Consider the following 26,019-nt stretch of genomic DNA (forward strand, 5'->3'; position numbering starts at 1 on the left):
TAACAAAGCCAGAACTTAAACAGGCAGACCAATAAAAGAGGTCAACTCAATAGACTAAACTCAAGATAATAATTAACAAAACCTCAAACAAACATATGATAAACTGACCTCCTGAAATGACACACAGGGGAACTTAAATACTGGTTTAGCTAACCAAATGACACACATGGGGGAAAACAAGATGGCTGCCATATAACCAACTAATACAAAACAATTAAACAAACATGAAACACCCCCCAGGCAATGAAGCATGTGGTGCAATCCAATTAGGCTGTCAGTGGTACTTCAGGTCTCCCAGCCCTTTGCCACCCCTTTTGCCAGACAGGAGGAGACACCAACCCCCAGGTAACTCAAACAAAGAAAGATGTATTAATATAACATAAAACAGAACTTTGACCTTGCAAGGTTAATATGTGCGCACGCCATATAAACTTTGGAAGGTGTGATGGAAAAATAAATACATTTAATAAAGAAACAATATTGAACAATAAGTAGAATATTTTAAAGTAGTGACTGTAAGTTAAACTAAAGTGAATCAGCGGGTGGTGAGGTGTGGAGCTTACCATGTGTGGCATGCCATCACAATCTGTCAGCTATAAAATGTAATATAAATAAACATAAAAATATCTAAATATCTCCTGCCATTTTAATGATGTAAGACCAGACGTCTGTTATCGTGTTACATTAGCATTCCTCACATATCAATGAGATGCTGTATCAGAGGTGGGTAGTAACGAGTTACATTTACTCCGTTACATTTACTTGAGTAAGTTTTTGAAAAAAATGTACTTTTAATGTACCTTTTTTGCATGATACTTTTTACTTTTACTTGAGTACATTTTTGAAGAAGAAACGGTACTTTTACTCCGCTACATTTGCAAAATTAGACTCGTTACTTTTGAAAAAAAAATTCGTTTTAGTGATAGGTCGTTCGTGAACGAAATGGCTCTTAGAGCCGGCTCTTTGACGTGAACGACGCAAGCCGGCTCCTTATCGCAAGCCGTCACGTGGGTTTTTTTTTTTTTTTAACCTTCTCTCACCATCTCTCTCTCTCTCGCACTTTTTTTCCGCTTCACCCTGCACTCGAGCCTTGTGCCTTACACTGGGCAGAGGGAGGAGGGGCGGTAGTTACACTCAGTAGCACAGGAACAGAGCCAGAGGGAGAGAGAGAGAAAGAGAGCCAGGGAGAACAACTTCACATTAGAAAGGTATAGTAATCATCCACAACTATTTTCGGTTGCAGATGATAAAGGATTCAGAAAGTTTATTCATGCGGGCCCATATGACAGAGAATATGCATCTTCTTTTTGTTTTCATATTATAATTTATGTTTAATTGTGTTGTGGTTTGCAGTGTTTTGTGTTGTTTTCACTTTAAATTTGTAAAAGGAAAAAGCTGAAAATTTAAATAGTTAAAAGTTGAAATGTGAATAGTTGATTTTTGTATTATATGATTTATTACATTTTATGTGGAGTGAATAAATAAAAGTATATTTACGGTGGCCGCTAGAGACAAAGCACATACAAACTCCAAAACACGTAAAAACTCCAAAACACGTACAAAAGACAACAGAAGTGCTCCAGGATGCTGGGCGGAGTGTTGAGCTTTTGTTATCTTGTGGCTACACAAGCCAGCTGTCACAGTCTGGCGAGGGCAGACTGTATGAATTGAAAAAAGGACCCAAAATGCAGACTCCAAGAAACAGGGAACAAAACTTGAATGTTAACAAAAAGTGAGCCGTTTAATATGGCTGGTAAAAAAGGTACAAACAAAGGGAAAGGCAAACTGAAGCAAAATTAACACAAACCTAAACTGGGAAATCTAAACAAACAATAAGAAAAACCTAGACAAGGAACTTGGAAGCATGGGAAACATGTCTGTGAAGGTTCTCAGTCATCTAGGTCATCGTAGTCAAAGGAGCTTGCAAAGAAAAGCGTCTAGACTTCTTTAAGTTACTTGAAGACGTTTCACCTCTCATCCGAGAAGCTTCTTCAGTTCTAAGGTCAAATGGTGGAGAGTCCCAGATATAAACCTAGTGGGAGTATCCCCCCACAGAGAGACAAAAGGACCCCCTGATGATCCTCTAATCGCCTGAGCCAAGGTGTGAAACTGGGTGTGGGTTAGGGCTGCTCAATTAATCGAATTTTAATCACGATTACGATCTGGGCTTTCAACGATCATTAAAAATGACTGAGCCGATTATTAGCCCCTCCCTCATTTATCCGCAACACCTTATAAACCAGTCCTGGCACAAAAAAGGTTGGAGACCTCTGATTAAGAGGACCCGAGGGAAGCTCGGAAAGCTAAGCAGAAGTTATTTGGAGAGGAGAGTGACTGCCTTTGGTTGAAAAGAGAGGTAAAAAAAAACTTCAGTGGTGTTGCACACTATTTTATATTATATTTTTAAAGTCATTGTTAACCCTTTAAAGCCGGTCAAAGCATCACGCTCCGTTTTGTGTAACTATTTTTAAATCCCTGTAGAACCTGAACCGCGTAAGCTAGCGCAATAATTTGTTTTGCATATGAAACCGGAGGAGTTGTACTTACATCTTATGCCATCAGCTTGTCCTCAGTCACGGTTTCCTTCCACATATAGCTTTGCAAAATTTGCATAAAAAGCGCTTGCAGGAACAAAACCGTAATATTCCAGAAACACGCTTTGCCGATCCAATCAGCTGTTCGTAACACTTCCCACAGTGAAACAGACATCAGCGCGAACTATCGCATGTCCGCCATTTCCTGGCCGAAACAGGAAGTGATGTCATTTTTGCGGAAAATGTAGTTTTTTTTTTTACTTGTAGGCCATAAAAGCCTATACTGGTCATGTTTGACTTTTCTGAATAGTTTCTGGGATGCTTAGAACTCAAATTGCACTGCTGGAAATAGTTTATTTTGATGCACCTGCTGTTTTTGCATCATAGGATTGTTTTTTGGTTTTTCCTGCAGTATATAAAAATTGGTGTATCTCCAAAATAAAACTATGAAGACACTCAAACTAAATTTCCTGTTGTTGTAAACTATTTTTTGCAACTTTTTTGTATTTAAAGTTTTGAGGGATAAACCTCTTAAATTTCTCCAAGTAGAAATATATGTAAAAAAAACAAAAACGATTTTCAATTTTTTTGTAGTTTATTGCACTTTTTTGCAATTAATGTAGTTACTATGTACTTAATGCATACATATTATTAAAATATGGGCTATAACAGTTGTATAGCAACTTGAAATGCTCCCACAAATGGCACTACAACATGTAAAAAAATAATATAAGCTCTGGCGGACTTGGTTCTATAGTAGGTCTTAAAGGGTTAAATAAATATCGTCAAATAATCGAGATCTCAATTTCAGTGAAAATAATCGTGATTATCATTTTTGCCATAATCGAGCAGCCCTAGTGTGGGTCACTCTTTCGAGGATGCCAATGTTCACATTTTGGACAGATGGTTTGAAAGAGGAGTGAAAGAAGCCATCTATGTCCACTGTTAGCGACCATTTTTGAACAGAGGCGGTGGTTTACGACACCAACTCTCTGCCATCTATAATCCAGTTTTGAGATCCCTTCCCAGACGCCTTAACGCCCACTCACATCCTGGGCCATCTGATCCCAGGAATTCGCATGATAAGGTGGGGCCAGGTTTCACAATGAACTCACCCGAAACTCTGGCTGATTGGGACCCACACCCAGTTTCACACCTTGGCTCAGGCAATTAGAGGATCATCAGGGGGTCCTTTTGTCCCTCTGTGGGGGGATACTCCCACTAGGTTTATATCTGGGACTCTCCACCATTTGACCTTAGAACTGAAGAAGCTTCTCGGATGAGAGGTGAAACGTCTTCAAGTAACTTAAAGAAGTCTAGACGCTTTTCTTTGCAAGCTCCTTTGACCATGGGAAACATGGCGTGGACAACAGACGCCCTGACAATCACACACTGAAAACAGAGGACTTAAATACACAGGAGGTGATTAGGGGAAGTGGGAACACATGGAGGAACAGCTGACTGACATGAGCCTAATGACAGGACAAGGGAAGTGAAACTAAATACAATGAACAAAGAACACACGACTCCTTCAAAATAAAACAGGAAACATGAGACAGACATGATAATACAAACTCGATAACATAAGACACGCAGCATGAAACACGAAGGGTGAGAGGAAACTTAAATACAGGGGAAGAAAACACAAGGAGTCTAATAACCAAATGAACTTAGATAACCTAATGAACAAAATAAACTCAAACTTAAAACACTGGGTCAAAAGACCCAGGATCATGACACCAGCAAGTACCAATGACCGGATTTGGTGTAGTAACAGGTAAATTAACTTTTTTTTAAATTATTTGAATATATATGAGTGCCTGTGTATAAATACACAAACAATACACACATGCTTTCAATTGTGTAATTTAAGTGATCTAGTAGCTCTGCTTTGGAAGTTCAGTTCATGCTAGAAATGTATTTTGGAGTTTGTACGTGTTTTGTCTCTAGAGGCCACCGCATATATTTATATATAAACATATATAAATAAAACCACTTTTTTTTACGTTAGTAATTCTTTTTGTGCATAATTTTATATTATTGTTAATAATAAATTAATTAAAGCAACAAAACAACCTGAAGAGCCGGTTCGGAACCGAAAGAACCGGGTCTCTAAAAAGAGCCGGAAATCCCATCACTAATTCGTTTAACACATTAGATAATATGCCGCCAGTGGAGTTTCCGGTGACTTTTTTTACCAATCAGATGTGGTCATGCAGTCACATGACCAGTTTGAAACTGTGGCCAGTGTTGCCAACTTAGCGACTTTGTCGCTATATTTAGCGAGTTTTCAGACCACTTAGCAACTTTTTTCCTAAAAAACAGTCGCTAAAAAAAGACGTGAAAGCGCGTATCGCTTTTACTCTCAACAAGCAGCGGGTGCTGTGACGCAGTCAGTTCTTCTTTTACTCTTATGCTGTTTTGTGGATCACAAGGTTTAAAACTACTTATAAACACACACACACAAAGTAACTCCACCAGAGTGCCTATGTCGGTCCAAGCCCGGGTAAAGGAGCAGGGTTGGAATTGTGACATTAAAAAAAACTATAATTGCTAAAAGAAATTTAATTTGTAGTTCTAAATAAACTCTAAATGCATTTAGGACGTTTTTTACTCACTTTATGTCTCTTCCACGATGTTATTTCTCTCTCCAACAACATAGGTTACAATTAGATTAGCATGATCAATTCTGCAAATTAGGCGATGACGTCATTTAGCGACTTCTAGCGACTTTTAGGACAACCAATAGCGATTTTCCTTACTGAGGAGTTGGCAACACTGACTGTGGCAGGCAGAGCGGCCCAAGCGTTTTAAAGAAACACATGAAAACTTGGCAGAGCCAGTTGTCTACGCTAGAGCTGAAGAGGATGAACAGCCTTGGCCTCATATACAAAGAATGTTTCGCTTAAAAGCAGTACAAAAGAACAGCTATGTCTTCAGTGTCGGTAGGGTTGCCAACTCCCTGAAAAATAAATAAGGGACACCTCGTGGCCAGGGCCGGGCAACTCAGTTGTCTTCACCCTTCCCAGTGTGGTAGCTCTTTTTTTTGTGTGTGAAATTATTTTTTAACCATTTGACTTGAATTTGATTTAAGCAGATGCATATTCTTTGTGATATGACCATATGGCAAACAAATGATCATTTAGCCATTTATTTTTAGCTCAAAATGACAACATTAACACAGTAAAACAGGTCTCTTTCTTAAACAGAAGCCTGTCATGCTTAGCTTTTGAGAATATAAGTAAATCTTTCTTTAAAAGAACTCCGTCCTGCTTAACTTAAAATTATATAAATTAATAGAAAGCAATAGAACAAAAATCTTCTTGTAACTGTGCACATATAGTGCTTTTAGTACAATTGTTTCAGTTGAGGTGTTATTTCAGCTTTTCTAATGCTAATCAGCTGCTCCTGTTTGTAAACCCGCTTGTTCCCATGATTACGCATCATAACTCATCATCATTATTAATCTATGTATTACTTTTATGTATTAGTGATCTATTTGTTGTAATCATCTATCCTTGCAGTTGTTTATTACACAAAATAAATTATATTATCACACTTCTGGCCACATAGCGCTGATATTCACTGCACATGCCCATATTAACCTTAACCAGAGGGTTTAAAAAAAACAAACCAATGTTTACATACCATATCTGCTTCTGCCGTGGCCTGGTGGACAAAAAATTGGTTAAGGGTTCCCCAAGCTTTCATGCCCCTCATGTTCTTCATGTGCCCACCATTAGAAGCATGCCTATGGAAAAAGTGCGCCGACACACAGTGCAGTGCGCTTTAAAGGTGTTATCGTGCACTTTTCCAGCCAGGTGTTTTCCTTTTCCCATTCCTCCCTGTACTTTTGCAGACTTTTTTTCTTTCTCTGAGGGGAACAAACATTGCTGCTCGAATGCTGGGCTTACACTGTGCGATTTTTGGCCCATTTTGAGCCGATTTTTGAGTCGTGCGACAGATTTGGTGATCGGCCCGATTTTGGCCTTCATCGTGCATCGTGTAGTATACGTGGGGTAACGAGAAGCGATTAACACCTCACGACCAGCTCCCGATCATCAATCGCTTGTGTGGGTGTCACCACAGCCGCTCACACTGCTCACGCGCAAACGTCGGTGAAAAAGATGGATGATGGTGGTGGTGTGCGTGTCTGTGTGAGTGAAAGACAGAGAGGGAGAGTGACAGATTTTCTGTTATAACCTTCATTTTATGGAGGCACAGTGTGAGCACTCAGGTCGCATCAGAGCATCGGGTGGTATAGTGTGAGACCCTGCATCGTGACCTACCAACTTCTAACCCCTGCGAGTCAATCGTGCAGTTTGAGCAGGAGCTGAATAACGTGACTGAAAAAAATCGCACACAGTGTTTGCCCAGCTTTAGGTGTACTGTCGTCCGAGACTTGCACCGCAGTGTCGGCGTTTGTTTCCCTGTTGGCCATGCTTCTTGTTGTGGTCATCTGTTGTCTTCCGGTATTTTCTCCGTAAGCGACCTTTCCTCGACCAATGAGATGAGCGGTAATCTGAATTGTCATACTCGAATTGTCATAAGTGTGCTGTCAGCTCATTGGTCACAAAGCAGGAGAGGGGCTGGGAATTATGTTTTCAAACAAAACGTTAATTCCATTAACATTTATAGACTACTTTTGATTCTCACTGTATTACGGGACAAAGTGCGTCCCTTAATAGCTCAATACGGGACGTGTACTTTTGTTTCGAAATACGGGACGATTCCGTTTTTTAAGGGACGGTTGGCAACCCTAACGGTGTGTTCACACCGAACGCGATGGACGCGAATAAAACGCCCCAAACGCCCCTAATTTGACGCGTGTACATTCGCGTCTCAACGCGTGTCCAAGAAAAATCCATCGCGCGTCAAAATATGATATTTTGACGCGCGTGAACCGGAAATGTGGGAGGAATGTGGGAGGGAGTTGTGCCAGACCGGTATCTTTGCAAGATGGCAGCTATCGAGCTAGCGCTTGAAGAGAGAGTCTCCCTTCTCTATGTACTGTGGAGAGCAGAGCAGCAGCGTAAAAGACGTCCTCGCCGTACCTGGGTCCATCAGGTCCTCCAGAGGCATGAGCAGTTTAGTGAGTTTCACCACTTGCTCCAGGAGCTGCGCCTGGATGACGGCCGATTCCAGCGCTATCACCGTCGGCCAGTTTGAGGACCTGCTTTCCCTCGTCGGTCCCAGCATTGCCCGCCTAGACACCAACTACAGACGCTCAATCCCACCTGCAGAGCGCCTGTCCGTCTGCCTGAGGTTAGTAAAACTATTTAATACGGTAGTCCTTTATTGATATCTGTGCTAATATGCTAATCCATCCAGTTATACACTGCTAACATGGATGTGCTATGCTAACAGTGAATGCTGTCGGTGTTTACTGAAAGCAAACTGTGGTACAGAGACGACTCTTTATAATATTTCTAGTGATACTCAGAAGGTCTCATCAAGTCCCGATTTAATTCGATTTATGCTGTTATCAGTGTTTGAATGATAGCATGGCTGTGGTGTCACATCAATGTATGCGCTCGGTGTTTGCTGATATCAAACTGTAGCATTAGGACCACTGAGTTAACCTTTGTAGTGATACTCACTCCTTTTTATTTAGACCTGGTTTAATTCTGGGATAGTTGAATATTTGTATATAATCCCTGCAGCTGTCAGACTCTATAGCAGGGGTCACCAGCCTTTATTAAAACAGAGTTAGATAAAACTGTGAACAGTTTGGTTCATCTCTAGTTACATGGTTCTATCTTGATAAGCTATGTCTTATCACAGATTAATTTTTCAAAAATATTAATGATTTAAGCAAGGAAAGGGCTACATGTCAACATACAACTCTTTATTTCTATTAATGTCTTACTTCATTCCTACCTGATTGACATGTTTAGGAATTATGAGTGATTGGCTCACTGTAGTTGTGAAAGTTGCTACCAATCAAATTATGATATGTTAAAGTTAAAACAAAACACAACTGTTTTAGATATTATCTAATATACATTTTGTAATTATCCTTATAATTACAAAATGTTTTATGTAAGATTTAAGTTTTGTGATTTATATCTGACATCACAAAAGTATTTTGGAATTTGAATAATGTATTTTGTAACTGCAGTACACATAATACTGATTTTGAACAATTTTGTCCAGGTTCCTTGTCACCGGGCACTCCTTCAGGACCATCGCGTTCAGTTTCAGAGTCGGTGTGTCCACGGTGAGCCAGATCACCCCCAAGGCAGCGACGTCCATCTGGGACTGTCTAGTGGACGACTTCATGGCTGTGCCTTCACCTGGAGACTGGCGCTCCATCACAGAGGGATTCCAGGAGCGCTGGAACTTTCCTCTGTGCTGTGCAGCTCTGGATGGGAAGCACATCCAGACAAAGGCACCCCATATATCATATAGGAGACACACACATTGATATACACTAAATATTCATTTCATTTCTTTTTTGTGGTGCCCAAATTGATGCACCTGCTTGATTTTGTTTAAACAATTATTGCACACTTTCTGTAAATCCAGTAAACTTCTTTTCACTTCTCAAATATCACTGTGTGTGTCTCCTGTATGATATTTAACTGACATTTTTTATTGTAACAACCAACAATTTATACAGGAAAATAATGTCTATTAACAAGGTTGCCCAAACTTCTGCATCCCACTGTATCAGTATATTTTGTCATTAGTATAATATGAAATAAATTCTACATGTGTCAAGTCGTGTGCCAACATTTGCTGTGTAGTAGAACTGAGACATTAGTCATTATAAACATTTATTTGAAATAATATTAAAAGTCTCAAACAGAAAAACATTAAACATAAATATATAAAATATAAGAATTTACAGAGAGACAGGAATAAAAAGGACCAGCTGCTCTCCAGAGCAGGAACAAGGCTGAGGAGGAAATGCTCCATTGGAGACTGGTGTGGCCTCTTCAGGGACTCCAGGATGGCCAGCTCCACCGCCGATGGACCGTCCTGGGACCCGTCCCTCATCTGCCTCGGAGCCGTCCTCCTCTGTGGGCCTGTAAAACAGCACAAAACACAAAGAAATGAGAAGGCTGCTACTAGATTTTAATTTCAACATTGAAAAAAAAAAAAAACAATAACAGGATATAATCAGATTGGTTGTAGATATTTAGTAAAGGTGATCACAAGGGAATCCCACCGACTAAAAAGGTATCAGTGCTTGCTGTACATATCTGTGGGTGCAGCAGCAGGAGCTCAGGGACTGGGGATGCTCTGCTGCAGAATCAGTTGGTTCTATCAATACAGTATTAAATGTTAACAGGTTCGATATAATAATCATAGAGTAGACAGTGGTCCCTCATTTATTGCAGGGGTTCTCAGAATAACTAGCCCCTGGTCACAGTTCTCACAATTGATTCTCAAAGTGCAAACCTTTGTAGATTGCAAAACGTAAAAGTATTATTATGCCGCGGTTTGTCTTCATCTGCCCGCCACTTTCGTGCGCCTTTTTCCCTCACGGTGCAGGTGTCTATTTCCGAATGAGGCTCATAGTTATGGGTGTTTTTGTGCTGTTTTTTTCTATTGGACGCGATGGTTATCAAAACCAAACGTGATAAATTTGGCAAGCGCAGGAGATTTGTCAATCAGGCTGCAGAATGCAATGCTGTACTGTGCAATAAAAAAATCAGCGAAAAAGCAAAGCAGTGACGGATGAACAGCGGGACCACTGTGTGCTGTTTATTAATAAACAATAAAATATATTCCTAAATGATAACATGCATAAAAGCAGAACGGTATTTGTACGTCAGTGGGAAAATAGCGGTGGCTTGCTAGCTTTTGTGCGGCTTCCCCGGGTCAGTGAAAACTTTCAAAAGAGAAATGAATGAACTTACCAGGTTGCCCGATCTCTTCACATATCTTCCTCCAAGCTCGGTCCTTTTTATTCCTGTCTCGGTACTGAAAGCAGCTGGTGTTGTACAGCTCCGAGTTGTTTGCTACCGCATTGATTAGCCTTCCCCTCCATTGAAGTATGAAAGGCTTTGGCTGGATCTGCCCCTTTGACCTAGGTAACAGCCACGTCACCAGGCTCCTGATTGGTTGTCGCGGCACGATTTGACGCTGGAGTTCAGATTTTTCCAACTCGAGCGGTAGACGCGAAACGCGCGTATGCACAAAATGCAACACAAAAACTCACGCGCGTGGTTTTATTCGCGAGTCAAACGCGCCAGACGCGCTACACTGACGCGCGTTTCACGCGTTTTGGCGTTTTCGCGACGCAAATCTGCTTCCGAATTTTCGCGGGACCCGCAATCGCGCGTCATCGCGCCTTTCCATTGACTTTACATGTAAACCTGACGCTCTATTCGCGTCCATCGCGTTCGGTGTGAACACACCGTAAGTGTCGGTGTCTTCAGTGAGAGCCAAAACAAACCAACTTTTCAGCGTGAAAAAGCTCAACTCGTGTAACCTGAGGAAACAGTAAGTTTTCTCTAAATATCTTTTTGGCTGTGGTTAGCTGTATGCCAGTCTTATGTTACAGCAGCTGTGTCGAGCTCGAGCTGCGAGTCATATTTTCGGCGCTACTTTGTAGTGAGATAAGTTTGTGGGTGTTTTGTGCAGCTTCGGCTGTCCTTTTAACTGCTCGCTGGTTAGCTAGCGTGAGCTATAAGCTAACAGCTAGCCTGGTTAAACAAGCTAGAGTTCAACGCACATGCAAACTTCTCGTCTCTACTGCTTTAACTGTTAAAACAGAAAGCAATACTGCGGGTGACAGGGTTTATTATGTCAAACAGCAGTTTGTTTAGTTTAAACAGTCTGCATTAAGCTGGGCAAACACTGCAATTTTTTTCAGTCACATTATTCAGCTCCTGCTCAGACTGTACAATTGAATCTCAGGGGTTAGAAGTTCATAGGTCACGATGCAGGGTCTCACACAATACGGCCTGATGCTCTGATGCGACCTGAGTGCTCAAACTGTGCGTCCATAACATGAAGCTTATCATACAAAATCTGTCCCTCGCTCTCCCTCTCTCTGTCTTTCACTCACACAGACACACATACGATCAACTTTGCTAAATTACTAATGAAAAACATTGACCAGGCAGCTGTGATTGAGCAGCAATGTCCATCCATCTCTTTTCATGGTTGTTGTAGTCGTGATAATTTTGTGAGGTCAGATTGAAAAGCCTCGGATACGGAAGCGTGGAGCTGCCACCCAGGCAAAAGAAAAATAGAGCTATATCACGTTATAACGTGAAAAGTATATTGTTCTAACAATATACTTTTAATGTTTGTACAACATACTATCATGTAGGTACAATATACCTCTCACCTTTGAACTATATAATATCATGTTATTACAATATACATAATATGAATATTATATTGTACGAATGTGATAATTATATTGTACAAACATACAATTGAGATTAGAGGCTTTCATCACTGTCTTTCTCGTCTTTCCCCAGAGTAACAGCCAAACCAGCCAAACAACAGCCATGCAAGGCTAGCACTGCTTAGCCTTGCATGCATTCTTATTTTAATCTGGAATTCATTGCAAACTGTTTGTGCGGGATATGAATGACAAGATTGTTTTTCAACAAGAGTTAGTAAAAAAACATTTCCAGTGTGATCAAATCTTCTTGCCAAACATCTGCAGCTTGGCAGTGTATGCAGCACTATAATGACCAGACCTAATTCTTTTGAAAACCATACATCTTTCCACAGGTCTCAACTTCATCAAACATCACCTAGACTCAGAGCTGGATGAGGCCAGCACAAACAGCGGCCTATTCGATGAAGATGATGGATCCATGGGGTCAGGAAGCCAGAAGCAGGGGAGCTGGAGAGGTAACTTTCATGTCCATTCACTGGTAAATATGCAGAAATAGATGCACACCCATACAATTTATGGTAAACTGAGCTGCCTTGTATGTACATATGTTGAAGATGCCTCGCTCTAATGTTTTCTCTGAGGCTGCTGTGCCATTTGGAGCGAAAATGAATATTTACAAGTTTACAGCATTTCTTGTCACTAGAAATTGTTTGCACTGTTTATATATTTATATTATTTACTGTAGGTATTGGTGAAAAAAGCTTTATGTTGTGAAAAAATGACATCTGGAAATTAGAGTTGTTGTGTCTTATTTTGTTGATGTTTTTACATATATTCTATTTGAAAATACTAAAATTTGTATATTTATTTATTTTTGTTTGACTGATAGCATTTATTTAAAAAATAAATTGGACATTTCAAACAGTTAGTAGTACTTTTTTACTCTTACTTGAGTAACTTTTTTGACGACTACTTTTCACTTTTACTTGAGTAATAATATTTTAAAGTAATGCTACTCTTACTCGAGTACAATTTTTGGATACTCAACCCACTCAAGCCTATTTATGAGACTGGGCTGCTTGACTACGATTTGGAAGTGGATGCAAAATCACACTGATCGTGCTATTGTTTGTTTTTTAATATGATGGACTGAACACAGAAGGTATCTGACTAAGCAAAGATTAATCTGATCCCATTTCTACCTGTCTCTACTGTTTGAAGATTTCACTGAAGTTTGCTCAACTGTAATTGTATATATTTATTCCAGCTCTCGTAGGGCAAAGGAATGACTCAGACTTGTCAAATGTTCTTTGATTTGATACAATATGAAGTTCACAATTTTCTTACAAATAAAACTATAATGACAAATAGGAACAGCTGTGCCTATTTCTGAGACATGATATTTTTTTTAATGTGTTCATATTTAGACAGTGTGCATCTGTATGCTGAAACTGTAATGTTGAACCTGAGGTGATGGTCAACAGAAGGCAAATATATATAAATTTAAAACAATATTTGTCACGGGGTGCCGAGGCAGGCCGTGTGGATTAATAACGGACCCAAGATGCAGACTGCTTAAGTGGAGGGTGAGCTTTATTAACAACAGGTGAAGTACAACAAAAAAGGGTGGCGAGAAACAGAACGGTAAAAACTCTAAACTGGGATAACTAAAACTAAATACAAAGCCAGAACACGAACGAAGGTACCTTGCAGGGAGAATGACCAGGAAGCCGGAGGAATAAACACAGAATGACGGAGGGGAATAACGCAGACGAACCAGCAACCAACAGAGGCAGACACGAGGTTAAAATACACAGAAGGATAACGAGGGGATGAGACACAAAAGGAGGGCACAGCTGGGAGTAATCCGACCTGACGAGACAGGGGAAAAGTAAACTGAACACACTGAGAACAGACATGGACCTTCAAAGTAAAACAGGAAACACATACACGTAATGACATAACACACCAACTTAACGCAGACTGGGGGACACAGAACATAGGAACATGAACCATGAAACAGAAGAGTACAAACACCCAAGGTAACCAAAACCACAGAATAATAATAAACTAAACAAAAACACGGAGTCACAGACTCCGGACCATGACAATATTGAAGTAATGTCTTTAGCGTGTGGACGCTGCGCACACAATCACCTTATTCACTGTAGTAAACGTGCACCGCTAGCTCACGTGACTGTCTCCATGGTTACATCGTATATTGTTAGCTATGTAAACAGCTTCCAAAGGTACCGCCATAGCTCTCTGCAGCTGTAACACTTTCATGCTTTGCAAATCATTTCATGTTTTTGATAGTTATGAATAAGGAATAAATTTTTAAAGACATGCTAGGATGTTGCTATGGTGGTTGCTGTGGACTAGGGTGGACCGCGTGTCTGATTCCTGTTATTAGCTGTCCGCCGTAGTAAGGCTGCGTTCCATTTACACGTCTGCCGTAACTCGAACTCAAACCCCGCTTTGTTCTTTAATTAAAGGCATTTTATAGCCGTTCATCACACACACACACACACATAAAGCACTTTGCCTCACCAAGAGAATGCAACTTTACTAAAACCTTTAAAGTATCTGATATAACATAGAAAAATGAAGCAACCAGAGATTTAATGATGAACTCTCTGGGTTTTGTAGTTCACGTTTTACAGTCCCGAATGACTCACTGCACATCCATATAATTTATTGAAGAGGAGTTTAGAATGCACTTTAAATTTAGACTGTAGCTGTTTAATTTTTTACATTGTTACTGTGTTATGTCATGAATAAGGTTCACCTGCTAGAGGTTTGATGGATCAGCTGGACAATACAGTCAAAGACAGACTTCATTCATCATATGCAAGAATCCTAGTTGGATTTTTGTTTTCACTCATATTTTAGAACCAAATATTGAAAACAATTCTGACAGACTGGATACCTGGTCAGGGTGTACATTACCTTTCACTCAAGCATCCCAGGACAGGTCCCTGCCCCACCATGAGCCTGGGTGGATACGTGGTTATAATATAAAATCACTGATACTGAATATGAATATTTCATGAAAATCAAATTATAATACAAATTCCTAGGTGTTTGTTATATCCAGCAAGAGTAATATTGATTACATATGTCTGAATTGCTAACCCTAACCCTAGCTCAACAGACCACAATGCCCTGGACTGTCAGCATTATTACATGCTGTGAACATAAGTAGCTTTGATCACAGTTTATGTTGTAAGAGAGAAGGAATATTGGAAAGAAAGATCAACATTGTGATATTATTTCTTCCAAACTGACCAGAAACATGCTTGTCATACTGTCACAGCAAAGGATCAGACTCACTGTGCATGATGGCTCAGGCCAATGATGTCTGTTAGATTGTCAGTTGTTTAGTATGCTTCTGTACAGTTAGGGTCACTGTCTCTATTGCAGTATAATTAATATGCAGAAAACACTAAAAGTTGATTGTCTTCCAATATTCTAGCATAATTAAAAAACTTTGACTTTATAAGTGCATATTGTTACAGTCCTAATGCCAGTATGATTCTTCATAACTCCTGCTTTGAAATACTGAACTTTAAAATTTACCCGATGAAAGATCATTTACAGTGGCACTCTGTCAGGATCATTCTGACTGTAAGATCACTGTATTAATCTGAATCCTTCTGCAATGTGCTGTGAATGAATGCTGATGCAACTCACTGTGTGAAAACTGTTAATAAAATGAATCTGTGACACATGCAACACATTCACAGAGGAAGAGGACACAAAGGGAGGACACGCAGAGGCTGTGTTGAAGTCAGAAATCCAAATCTTTAGTCAAAAACAGGCTGTGGTTACAAACAGGAAGACAAGCAGTCCATCAAACAGTCTACAGGGTCAAACATACAGAGAATTCAAACAGCAGTAAAAAATAACTGGACACTGAAAAACTTAAAGCAATGTGTGACGCAATAAAAGGAAGCAGCGCAGTATATTCGCTGAATTACAAAAGAGAAAAACGACGATTTCTAAAGATTATTTCCTTAATTGCATTTAGAGTGTGGCTGGTAAAGATGGAAACATACAGAATGTAAACCGTGTGAGTTTGTGAACTTTGTTAGTAACAAATGAGGTAAAAAAAAAAACAGACAAAAGACAGAAAGAGGCTCTCAGTGTTCATTAATAATTAGAAAGCATCTAAACATTCTGGTCGTGGATTTTTACAGTCTTAGTTCCACTCGCTGTCATCATTATAATCATCATGATCAATGGCGAGGTCCTGAGGTGGGCGGGACTGTCTCTGGTGATGAAACCATGAAGGAACAGCGTCTGGCACGTGTTGGTTAAACATCCCAGTACATTGGTTTAGTTTCCTCTCCAGCTGTTTGACATTTGACACTTCAACATTAAGGGGAAGAAGAAGAAACAGTGTTAGGTCAGGTGACCACATTGTTTCTAAAATAACTGACAGGAAGTAACCAGGCTGTTAGAAATGGATGGCATGTGTTTAGAGTTGCTGTAGTTAGGTAACTCTATTTACCAAAAGCAAAGCTGCTGAATGTTGCAGGAACATGCTCATGTGTGGTGATCATTCAGTGCTGCAGGTTAGACAGTCCAAGACTGCCCATCTGAGAGTTTGAAAACACACATGCAAAGATTTAATTGTATTACAGTCAAAGTTGGATGTTCATTTTTGTCCTTTAAAAATGTTTGTGTATTTGAAAGCACTAACATTTAAGGATGTCTCAGATCGTCTCTCTCTAAGAGTATCTCCTTTGAAAGCGGAGACAAGTTTACCCACTGATCCACGTCACTTTACCTGGATGATGACTCCTCTCTCCCTCACTCAGAAACACTCCTAAAATAACCAAGCAAATAAATAATACTGAAGATTTACTCACAACATTACAAAAACATCAAAAACATCTCCCTTTGATTCCGTTTCTCCATTCCTACTGAACATCAGGCAACAAATATCCCAGTAAATCACAGTAAATTGTAAAGCACATATTTTCTCTGCTTTGTCTAACCTCTGCAGAGCCTCTGTCAAGAAAAACATATCTGTAAGCATAAAACAAATATACATTTCATAACACTGCACTGGAAAAACCTCGGTTGGTTGATTTCCTCTGTGCAGTGCAGACGAGCATCAGTCAGCAAGTCAAGGTGGTGAGATGGACTGGTGCCCTTTGTGACTCTGCTAGTTCTTCTGAGGAAACACCACTGTGTTTCCACACCGTCACCATCTGTGAGCACAAACTGCTGCTCTGCCAGCATGTAGGAAATCACATATCACACACACAGGGGTGAAGAAACATCAGAGCTCAACTTTGGATACTTTAGATCTAAACAGATCAAAGTAGCTCTTAGTTTCAGCAATCAGTGAACAGGCAAACAATGATACCATACTGATTCTGTATGAATACAATATAGTATTTTCAATACAGGTGTCGAATTAATGTATTAAAACTAATACAGACTATTAAGACTAATACATCTGGAGGGGCTAGCTTGAATAACACCTTTGAGCGCAAATTCGATCACATCTTGGGGAAGTGCACTGCGGTCGTGAGTTCTCAGAACCTGCTCTTTGAGCAAAAAGAATGAGAACATCACGGAACGTAAGTTTGGATAACATCATAGAAAGCTCACGGCTCTCCAACGGGAGATTGAGAGACCAGTGTTGGACTGTTAGAACAGCTTTGAAATTCAGAGGTCCCTTTACTACGGTTCGGAGCCGCTGACCTGTTTTATATACGCGCTGAATAGTTTTCTACACAAGATCGCTGCAAAAAGTGCAGCCTTACCTAATGTCCACCTACTGTTATTCATTTATATTAAGATTTTAACATCTAGTTGGTATTGGTATGGCGAGTAGCCTTCAGTAATAGTAATAAATCACACAGCAATAGTACATTCATGTAGTTGTAAAGTATTCAGAATACATTACTTCTATAATCTTTGGTGGAATACATTTTAAAATTAACCTTCCCAACACTGTCAACAGGTTAGCACCTCATACCACAGTGCATCAAAGCAGTCTCATGAGCGCTGGGAAGGACGAGCCCAGAGTCCAAAACAGACAGTGCAGGAGATGACAAGGTTAGTAATTGTATGGTGAAAATTATACTTTGTTATCTTGATTGGCAAAAGAAAAGTAAATACAAAATCTGCTTCTCACATTTAGGGCATTTCCAAGATATTTTTTTTTTCAAAACTTCAATTTCTTTCATTACAGCTGTCCTATGCCAGAAGTTCTGTTGACCCAGAGTGAGAGGCATCATTTCAGAAACACCAGGAAGACTGAAACTCGTCGCCAGGATCAAGCAGGGCTCGTGATCTTCACCAGCAGCTCCCTCACAAGAAGGATAAACCCAGCATTTCATGAACACTGATGGAGACCTTTGCTTTGTGTAATGTTAGAAGTACTCAGATAATCCTCAGAGGGTCTGGACTTTTACATAATATAATAGAATAGAATTCAACTTTGTTGTCATTGCACATGCACAGGGCAACGGAATGCAGTTTGCATCCATCCAGAAGTGCCTTTAGCCATGATATAGATATATTACAATATATATTAGCAATAATATAGATATGTAAGTATATTACAGAAATGGGTCTATTATGGTATGTTACAATGTACACGGTATGAAGTATGTTAAGAATATTCTATAACTATGTACAGGCTGTAGTGAGTACAAACTATGTACAGGCTACGAACAGGATGTAAATATGAAAAACTATACAGAAATCTGAGATATACAGTTATACAGAAATGTGAACTATGCAAATTATAAACAGTTGTAGGATTAAAAATCATCATATGTACAGAATGATTATTTACACAGAACTATACAGTAGTGCAGTTAAGTAATAGCTATAGCTATAAGCTATAGTAATAGCTTTAAGTCCTGTAGAAAGTTAAATATATGTTGTGGTTACTCTGGTATGAATGACTCTGAATTACTTTATGATAAATAACACACTATTGTCAAAAAACAGTGAAAGAATTCCAGATCACAAGTTTTTAGTTCAAATACAAGTAACAACCTTTGACTTTAATCAGGTTTTATTTAATTGTGTCAGAGAAAACATCATGTGCTCTTCATGTAGCTGAGTACATTCAGTGTTTAAAACAGAAGTTGTGCAGGTCTGAGATCAGCAGTTTTCTGAAACACCAAACTGAGGTTCTGTTAATGCTGATGTATAGTGACACAGTTACAGGGGTGATTAATCCTTTTGACTTTTTGTCTTTAAATTTATCAATAAAACAGCTGCAGCTTTCACTGACAGCACATGTGGTACTTTAACCTTTGTACTGTTTTCTTCAGTTAATTTTGGAGTTACTACAAAGATTGAAGATATAGGATGGTCTGTCTGCTGTCACTGGGTGGTGCTGAGGTCTGAATCTGAGGACAGCTCCTGTAATCACAAACAGAACAGAATCATCACAAACTGAAATATAAAGTTTATCTCTCAAATCTGAAATAGAGCTGATCCTTCTCTGTCCTCACACACTCGGGATCTGAAGTTGTTCAGTCCTACAGTTCTGCCGACAGCTGTTTATTTTTTTTATTTGTTTTAAAGGCCTTACTAACACATTTTCTAATATCATGTTTACCTTTGAGTTGTTGATGCTTTATAAATGGACATCTGCAAAGATGAGATGATGGAGCAGGTTTCAGTCGAGGTTCAGTCTGCTGCTGCATCCTGGTCACAACATACAGAGGTGTTATCAGCTCAGTATTGAACAATTCATTAAAAATAATTTGGACAGTTTTTTAACCAGAATATTTGTAACAAACTCAGTAAAAAAACAAAAAAAAGCTAAAAAATAATCAGAGGAAAAATGTAACATTGTAACTTAAGCTGACAAGCGGAAGTAGTTGGTTTCAGTACATAAGTATCGGGCTTTGCTATTTAATCCGTAGCTATTGACTAATGAGGGGAATTTAAAAGTTGGCGTTAATGTCCTTCCACATGTGGAAAGCGACAGAAAACATGCTGCTGTTTGCACATATTTAATAATCAGCTCTGCACAGGAGCAGAAGCAGAGTCCAGCCTGTTGCTCTTACAGTATAATACTCATAATAAAAGTACAGTAACCGTGGTTAGTCACTAAGCAGCCCGGTGCGTTTCTCTTAATTTCTTTAGTCAGGGTAAATTCATTCACCTGCACGGGTTAGCTAAACGAACTTTACAAAACAAGTTTCCCCGACAGCCGAGTGCTCATTTTAGCTAGCTAGGTCCTTAGGTAGCTAAGGACCTAAATTACGGATTAGCTTACAAACACATTTAACTTACCAAAAATAATGCGGTGGGGACTCAGGTCCTCCTGTCCGGGGCCCTGTTTCAGGAAGCCGGTTTGGAAAACTCAGAGTGAAAAACGACACTCACGGTTGAGTAACCCCGAACTGTCCAACTCGGAATATTCGGTTTCAGAAAGGCTGATAACAATTAGTTCAGTCAACGCGGAGTTGCTTTAACCCCAAGTTAAGCGCGCGGACGAGGATACATAAAGCCCTGATAAGCGGAGCACAGATTAAGCGAGTCACCATGGAGACGGAGGGAAAGAAGGCGCGGTCAATGTATTTCACAGCGCTTGAGGCCGAAATTCTGATGGCAGCATATGCCGATAACATGCAAATTCCGCGGAAAAAAGTAACACAGCCACAGCTGCAAATGCATGCATGGCAAAACATAGCCGACAGAGTCAATGCGTGAGTGTTAATTTAAACATTGATCTAGGGATTTCCACCCATTTAACACGTTATTTTATCATATGTTATTTTATTTGTTATTTTATACATTTTATTTTGTGACGTGATGTGAGCGCAGGTGCAACCCAACAGGCCCCAAACGTTCCTGGCAGCAAGTAAAAAAGAAATATAAAAATATAGTCCAAACAGGTGAGGTGTAATTGTATTATGAGCCATAGTGCTTGGTCTGTTTGTCCCATGTAAATCAATTGCAGTTAGAGGCTACATTAATTTTCTTTCTGTAAGCACTTATTGAAATTATCTGAGCACATTACAAGTACATATTTGCTTACTCTGTATGCTCAAATGTGGCCCGTTATAGCCAACAGAAAAAAAGCGGAGGCCCGAAAAACAGGTGGGGGTCCTCCACCACCACCACTCACAGAGGCTGAGCAGTTGGCCCTCAGCCAAAACAGTGGGCGCCCTGTGACTGAAGGCATCTCTGCGGGGACATCCTCTGAGTCAATAACCCCGCAAGACACAAGTGCCTACATAAGGGGTAAATCCAAAATAATACATGATGTGCATACATCCTTTCTTCACAGTCACCTTTGCAGTGCTGCTCATTCATTTGATAAACTCTTTACCATAATGAATTATTTTGTAGTGAAGTTATTTTCCGACTGATTTTGCCTTCCCTCAGCCTTGGTTGTCTTTGAGAGCATAATGACAATGAAGTGTAAGGTGATTGGTATGTTTGTTAATTGCCATTTGGTCCCTTGTAAGTTATAAGTGACCTGTATAAACCTCATATTCTATCAGTTGATGGTGGTGGTGTACTGCATCTGGTGCAGCCTCCTGTTGAGCCAGACCAACATGCAGTTGTGAGTAATACTCCACAGATTATATGAGTTTACAGTAGAACAGCAATGTTGTCTATTTCTTTACTACAGGAAAATAATGAAGAAACATTGACAGCTGTTACAGAGGAGGAAGCAACAGAGACACTTTATGAGGTTTACATCTTTTAATACTTTGTGTACAGGAAATACAGGCGACCAATAAAGCCAGTTGAACAAAAAATCTGTTTATTCTTCTTTCAACATGTTGAGGTGATGGGTCAAAAGAAATGATTGTGACATATGGTGTCTCTGACTGCGCTTCCATCTTGTATGTCCGTGGGAGGGTCAGGATGTTCATGGTTTGGATCACTGCTGATGTTTGGTTCAGAAGGACAGTGTTCTCCTCTAATTGTGGCAATGTTGTGAAGAATCACACATGCCACAATAATGTCACATGCCCTTTCTGGGGTGACCCTGAGTCTTTGCAGGCACTGGAACCGGGCCTTAAGCATTCCGATAGTCATTTCAATTCTGGCTCTTGTCCTGCAATTAGCCAGATTATATCGCTGCTGTGGGCCCGGTTCAGGGTCAGAGTAAGGGGTAAGCAAATAGGGTAAACATGGATACCCCCTATCACCAAGCAAGTAGCCAGTGAACTCTCCTAAGACAGAAGGATACACTTCAGTTCAAATGTCCCTGAAGCAATTGGTCTTTATATATTTTAAAGTATTTTCAACTCACCATGTCCAAATTTTGTGCTCAGTGTACATTCACGGAATATTTGTGAGTCATGGACAGAGCCTGGCCACTTGGCTTCCACATTTGTGATAATGTTGGCAGCATCACATATGATCTTCACAGTGCAGAGAACACAAATTAGCATCCATTACTATAATGAAATAATTTGTTAGTTTGACATGCTACAGGGAACTATGTACCTGTACATTAATGCTGTGGAAAGACTTCCTGTTCACATAGTCTCCTTCATTTACTGAAGGAGCAATGATTGGAATGTGAGTGCCATCTATACAGCCAATCACGCCTGGGAACCCTGAAAATAAATGTAAAATTTAAGTAGTAGTCCAAGTATCACCACATCATACATTAAGTTTTGTTCATCCTGATACCTGCAATTTTGTGGCATCCCTCTTTGATGAATCTTGTGGGTCTGTGACCGGGGAACACCACAGACGAGTACAGGAGACGTTTCAGTGCAACTGTAACATTCCTGACTGCCCGACAGACGGTAGCCTTGGAAACGTGCTCAGCGTCACCAATATTATACAGAAAGCTCCCGTTTGCAAGAAACCGAAGTGCAATACAAATAATATGCAATGAACTGAGAGCATGTCCGCGATGTGTCACATGCGTAATATATGGCCTGAGGATGTTATCCAAATAACTTATAGATTGTGCTGAGAAACGGTAACGTTCGCACAGAAAATCATCAGGAAATGATAAAATGTCCGAACGCGCTCTGATCACTCTCTCCCGGCGGAGAGCTCTGCGGAGAATTTGGGCTTCACGATCTACTGGCTCTTCAAGGAAGGAGCACGCCATGTCCGACACTTCCTACTGTCAGGTTTCCGACAAAGGGGCGGAGACAGTCAGGGTTAGTTGTAGTAAACCTGCTAGGGGGCAGGTTAGCTTCACGGAGTGTGTCGTCATAGTGACTCACTCAGGCTGCAGCTGAACTCGCTTTGTGAAACCGAAAACCCAGAGTTTTCGTTAACTCAGGGTATACTTACTCAGTTTTTCCACTAAACCGGCTTCCTGAAACAGGGCCCGGTAGTCCAATTTACTGAAGAACACCTCAGGCTGTCACTTTGAAATAGTCGGTAATGTAAACGCTGGACCTCTCGGCATCTGCCATTCCCGAACAGACATGTGTGAGTTTGTCCGTGACCGCAGCCGCGTCGTCAGTGTTTTCTCCAGTCATTGGTCAGCATTATAATATATGCAAATACATGCGGGTCGGAATCCCCGCCCCCCAGCGCGCCCCCGTACGCCAAAACAGTGCCAGCAGAGTGAAACTGAAAAATGGTTTGAAACCGAAAAGTGGATTGAAACCGAAAAATGGATTGAAACCGAAAAAAAAAATTGTAAGCGAAAACAAAAAAATTACAGTTTCAATTAATTGTTTTTCACTATCAATTTTTTTTTCGGTTTCAATACAAGATTTTTCAGTACATTTATTTCAGTTACAATATTTTTTTTCGGTTTCAATATTTTTTTCGGTTTCGTTTCAAGGTGGCATCGTTCTGATTCCATAGATTCTGGAGTCTTCCCACGCTCCTGTTAGTGATCCTCCATCTGGATGGATGAGACAAACCTTCTGAACAATCTAGCAGGAGATGGCCCATATCTATGGGACTGATTTCTGCTAATAACGCCTGATGGACTGATAACATCCAAAGTGGGTGAATAAAGTCACCCAGTCACTAGCTGTGCCATTACCCAGCATACACCACTCCCTCCATAAATGCAATAACCGATACAAAAGTAATAGCCTATAATTAATGTATCTGCTGTTTCTCAGGTAGTTGTTTACATTATATAATTTACTGTGTTCAGTACACGTCACTACAACGTGATTTCGGAAATGTATAAATATACGGACAACAGGCTCTTCCGCGGAAATCTCTTGTCGTCAATAAACAACGTTTAGGGAGCTCTATAGTATTCAATAAGAGGACCCGCCATGTCAGTTCTCGACGCGAGGGGGTACCCTGCGCGTCGATAAGTGAGGCAGAGGGAGCCTGACCATGCGTCACACATTTGACGAGTTGGGAGTGAGAACGTATTGCTGAGACAGGATATTTCAATATTGCGCAAATGGAAGAAAGCAATCCTACATATTTGTTTAATATGTGCAATGAAGGACATATCCTGGTCAAAAATGACTCCAAGGTTCCTCACAGTGTTACTGGAGGCCAAGGTAATGCCATCCAGAGTAAGAATCTGGTTAGATACCATATTTCTAGGATTTATAGGGTCGAGTACAATAACACCAGCTTCATCTGAATTTAGAAGCAGTTAAGAGATTTGTAACTTTAAGACATTCCTGCAGTTTTACTAATTGGTATGTGTTATTTGACTTCATGGATAGATAAAGTGGGGAGTCATCTGCATCGCAGTGAAAATGTATCTTATGCCTTTTGTTCATAAAACACTTGCTGCGGAAAACGCCATGCTACGGGACTCAGTCAAATCTCTATCCGAAAATGTGACCCAGTTAAAAATAGAAAATATAAAAATAAAAGAGAGCATTATCGATCTGCAAGCCCGTAGCATGAAAAATAATCTTGTGTTTTCTGGTATTCCAGAGTCTGCCGGAGAAGACCCAGAAACGACCATGAGAAGCTTCATGTCAGGGCTCTGTGTGCAGGCGGATGGAGAGGAGGATCCAAATGCGAGACTCGGACACTGAATACAACTCAAAACCTCAGCTTTATTGCTGGCATGAAGACAAAACATGAAGTGAACACTTAATACTGAGAACAGAAACATCCATCCATCCATTCGCTTCCGCTTATCCTTTTCAGGGTCGCGGGGGGCGCTGGAGCCTATCCCAGCTGTCATAGGGCGAGAGGCGGGATACACCCTGGACAGGTCGCCAGTCTGTCACAGGGCCAACACACAGGGACAGACAACCATTCGCACTCACATTCACTCGCACATTCACACCTAGTGGCAATTTGGATTAACCAATTAACCTATCCCCACAAACTGCATGTCTTTGGATGGTGGGAGGAGGCCACCGTGGGTACCCGGAGGGAACACACGTAAACACAGGGAGAACATGCAAACTCCACACAGAAAGAAGAAAATAACCAAAAATACAAAATCCAACCAAAGCATGAGAAACTCAAAATGCTGGGTTGAAACGACCCAGGACGGTGACATTTAGTGTGCTTGCTGGGCAACTTGGATGAGGTCACTACAGAAATAAACACAGCCCACATTATTTTTATGGCCCTATGCATTGCCAAGAAAACGGTCCTCATAACCTGGAAAAAGAAAAATAATCTTAATTCTAACCAATATAAAAACCATCTAATAGATCACATTAGTCTAGATACAGCCTACGCCATCACATTTGATCAATCCCTTTGGGCTCCTTTGTTTGGCTTCATCACCTAGTGGGGGTGGGGTCATGGTTTGGTCCTGCCTTCGCTATTGTGGTTGATATGGGGGTAGGGTAGGGCATCTGGGGATTCCCTAGGGACGTTTTCCCTGGAGGGCCTAACTCGGGGGTTGTGGCCATGACCTGGTTAGGGGCTCTGGTGGCTCTTAGATGGTGTTTTCCTTGTGGCTGCATACAGTGGAGATGGGGGAGGGTCTGTGCTGGCGGACGTTGGTTACTGGCCTGGTAGCCTGGCTGCCCCTGGGTGGGTCCAGGACGGGCGTGGGGCCTGGGGGTCTGGGGGTGCTCCGCTCCTGGGCTGGGGCTCTGGCTGGGCCTTGGGGGCTTGGGTCCTGGTTGTTGTGTCGCCAGGGTTGTGGGCGGGTGGGTGCATGGGGGCTCAGCCCCGGTGCAGGGGACCTCTGGTGCATCGGCTCAACTGGACGGCTCTCTAACTGGTGGGGAGGCTGTTACATCTTTGCAGGAGATCTCCTCTCTACAGGAGCTCTCTCTGCAGGTGGGGGAGAGATAT

At 40.8% G+C, this 26,019-nt stretch overlaps 3 protein-coding genes and 2 long non-coding RNA genes across 9 annotated transcripts; 2 read left to right on the forward strand and 3 right to left on the reverse strand.

Annotated features, from left to right (window-relative positions):
- The first annotated feature begins 1,024 nt into the window (after positions 1-1,024).
- Positions 1,025-18,585, forward strand: LOC309689164 (uncharacterized protein). Of its 4 annotated transcripts, none has more exons than XR_014271277.1 (4): positions 1,025-1,208; positions 12,237-12,359; positions 17,825-17,919; positions 18,056-18,143. XR_014271277.1 is itself a non-coding variant. In XM_082505415.1 (4 exons), the coding sequence occupies exons 1-4, from the start codon at positions 4,287-4,289 to the stop codon at positions 18,210-18,212; spliced, it is 423 nt and encodes a 140-aa protein (XP_082361541.1). In that variant the 5' UTR covers positions 3,383-4,286; the 3' UTR covers positions 18,213-18,585. The 4 variants fall into 4 exon arrangements, 1 of the variants encoding a protein (XP_082361541.1); XM_082505415.1 differs by lacking the exon at positions 1,025-1,208 and adding an exon at positions 3,383-4,311 and having other exon boundaries at positions 12,237-12,382; positions 18,056-18,585; XR_014271278.1 differs by lacking the exons at positions 17,825-17,919; positions 18,056-18,143 and having other exon boundaries at positions 12,237-13,260.
- On the forward strand, positions 7,268-9,257 carry LOC309689159 (uncharacterized protein). The gene is made up of 2 exons (XM_082505400.1): positions 7,268-7,799; positions 8,691-9,257. The coding sequence occupies exons 1-2, from the start codon at positions 7,540-7,542 to the stop codon at positions 8,959-8,961; spliced, it is 531 nt and encodes a 176-aa protein (XP_082361526.1). The 5' UTR covers positions 7,268-7,539; the 3' UTR covers positions 8,962-9,257.
- Positions 9,301-10,586, reverse strand: LOC309689165. The gene is made up of 2 exons (XR_014271280.1): positions 10,403-10,586; positions 9,301-9,565 (listed from the first exon to the last, which is right to left on the reverse strand). It is a non-coding gene; the product is annotated as an uncharacterized lncRNA (long non-coding RNA).
- Positions 18,586-18,740: 155 nt separating the features above from the next.
- Positions 18,741-20,155, reverse strand: LOC309689171. The gene is made up of 3 exons (XR_014271291.1): positions 20,125-20,155; positions 19,442-19,530; positions 18,741-19,242 (listed from the first exon to the last, which is right to left on the reverse strand). It is a non-coding gene; the product is annotated as an uncharacterized lncRNA (long non-coding RNA).
- A 999-nt stretch (positions 20,156-21,154) lies between these two features.
- LOC309689978 (putative nuclease HARBI1) lies at positions 21,155-23,124 on the reverse strand. Of its 2 annotated transcripts, none has more exons than XM_082506741.1 (4): positions 22,489-23,124; positions 22,300-22,403; positions 22,103-22,214; positions 21,155-22,022 (listed from the first exon to the last, which is right to left on the reverse strand). In XM_082506741.1, exons 1-4 carry the CDS (start codon positions 22,919-22,921, stop codon positions 21,640-21,642), a joined length of 1,032 nt encoding a protein of 343 aa, XP_082362867.1. In that variant the 5' UTR covers positions 22,922-23,124; the 3' UTR covers positions 21,155-21,639. The 2 variants fall into 2 exon arrangements, with proteins under 2 accessions (XP_082362867.1, XP_082362866.1); XM_082506740.1 differs by having other exon boundaries at positions 22,300-22,412.
- Between the last annotated feature and the right edge of the window lie 2,895 nt (positions 23,125-26,019).

The sequence above is a fragment of the Aulonocara stuartgranti genome (assembly GCF_965226115.1).
Source record: "Aulonocara stuartgranti genome assembly, chromosome: 15".
In the NCBI taxonomy this organism is placed as follows: Eukaryota; Metazoa; Chordata; class Actinopteri; order Cichliformes; family Cichlidae; genus Aulonocara; species Aulonocara stuartgranti.

What these genes read in the sequence shown, in the direction of transcription:
- LOC309689978 (XM_082506740.1), bottom strand. Translation starts at nt 22,921, where the DNA reads ATGGCGTGCTCCTTCCTTGAAGAGCCAGTAGATCGTGAAGCCCAAATT. An exon ending in GGGATGCCACAAAATTGCAG is followed by an intron (nt 22,413 to 22,488) that starts GTATCAGGATGA and finishes ATTTATTTTCAG; the next exon opens with GGTTCCCAGGCGTGATTGGC. An exon ending in TCCACAGCATTAATGTACAG is followed by an intron (nt 22,215 to 22,299) that starts GTACATAGTTCC and finishes TGCACTGTGAAG; the next exon opens with ATCATATGTGATGCTGCCAA.
- LOC309689159 (XM_082505400.1), top strand. Translation starts at nt 7,540, where the DNA reads ATGTACTGTGGAGAGCAGAGCAGCAGCGTAAAAGACGTCCTCGCCGTA. An exon ending in CGCCTGTCCGTCTGCCTGAG is followed by an intron (nt 7,800 to 8,690) that starts GTTAGTAAAACT and finishes AATTTTGTCCAG; the next exon opens with GTTCCTTGTCACCGGGCACT.
- LOC309689164 (XM_082505415.1), top strand. Translation starts at nt 4,287, where the DNA reads ATGACCGGATTTGGTGTAGTAACAG. An exon ending in CGGATTTGGTGTAGTAACAG is followed by an intron (nt 4,312 to 12,236) that starts GTAAATTAACTT and finishes ATCTTTCCACAG; the next exon opens with GTCTCAACTTCATCAAACAT. An exon ending in ACTTTCATGTCCATTCACTG is followed by an intron (nt 12,383 to 17,824) that starts GTAAATATGCAG and finishes CACTGTCAACAG; the next exon opens with GTTAGCACCTCATACCACAG.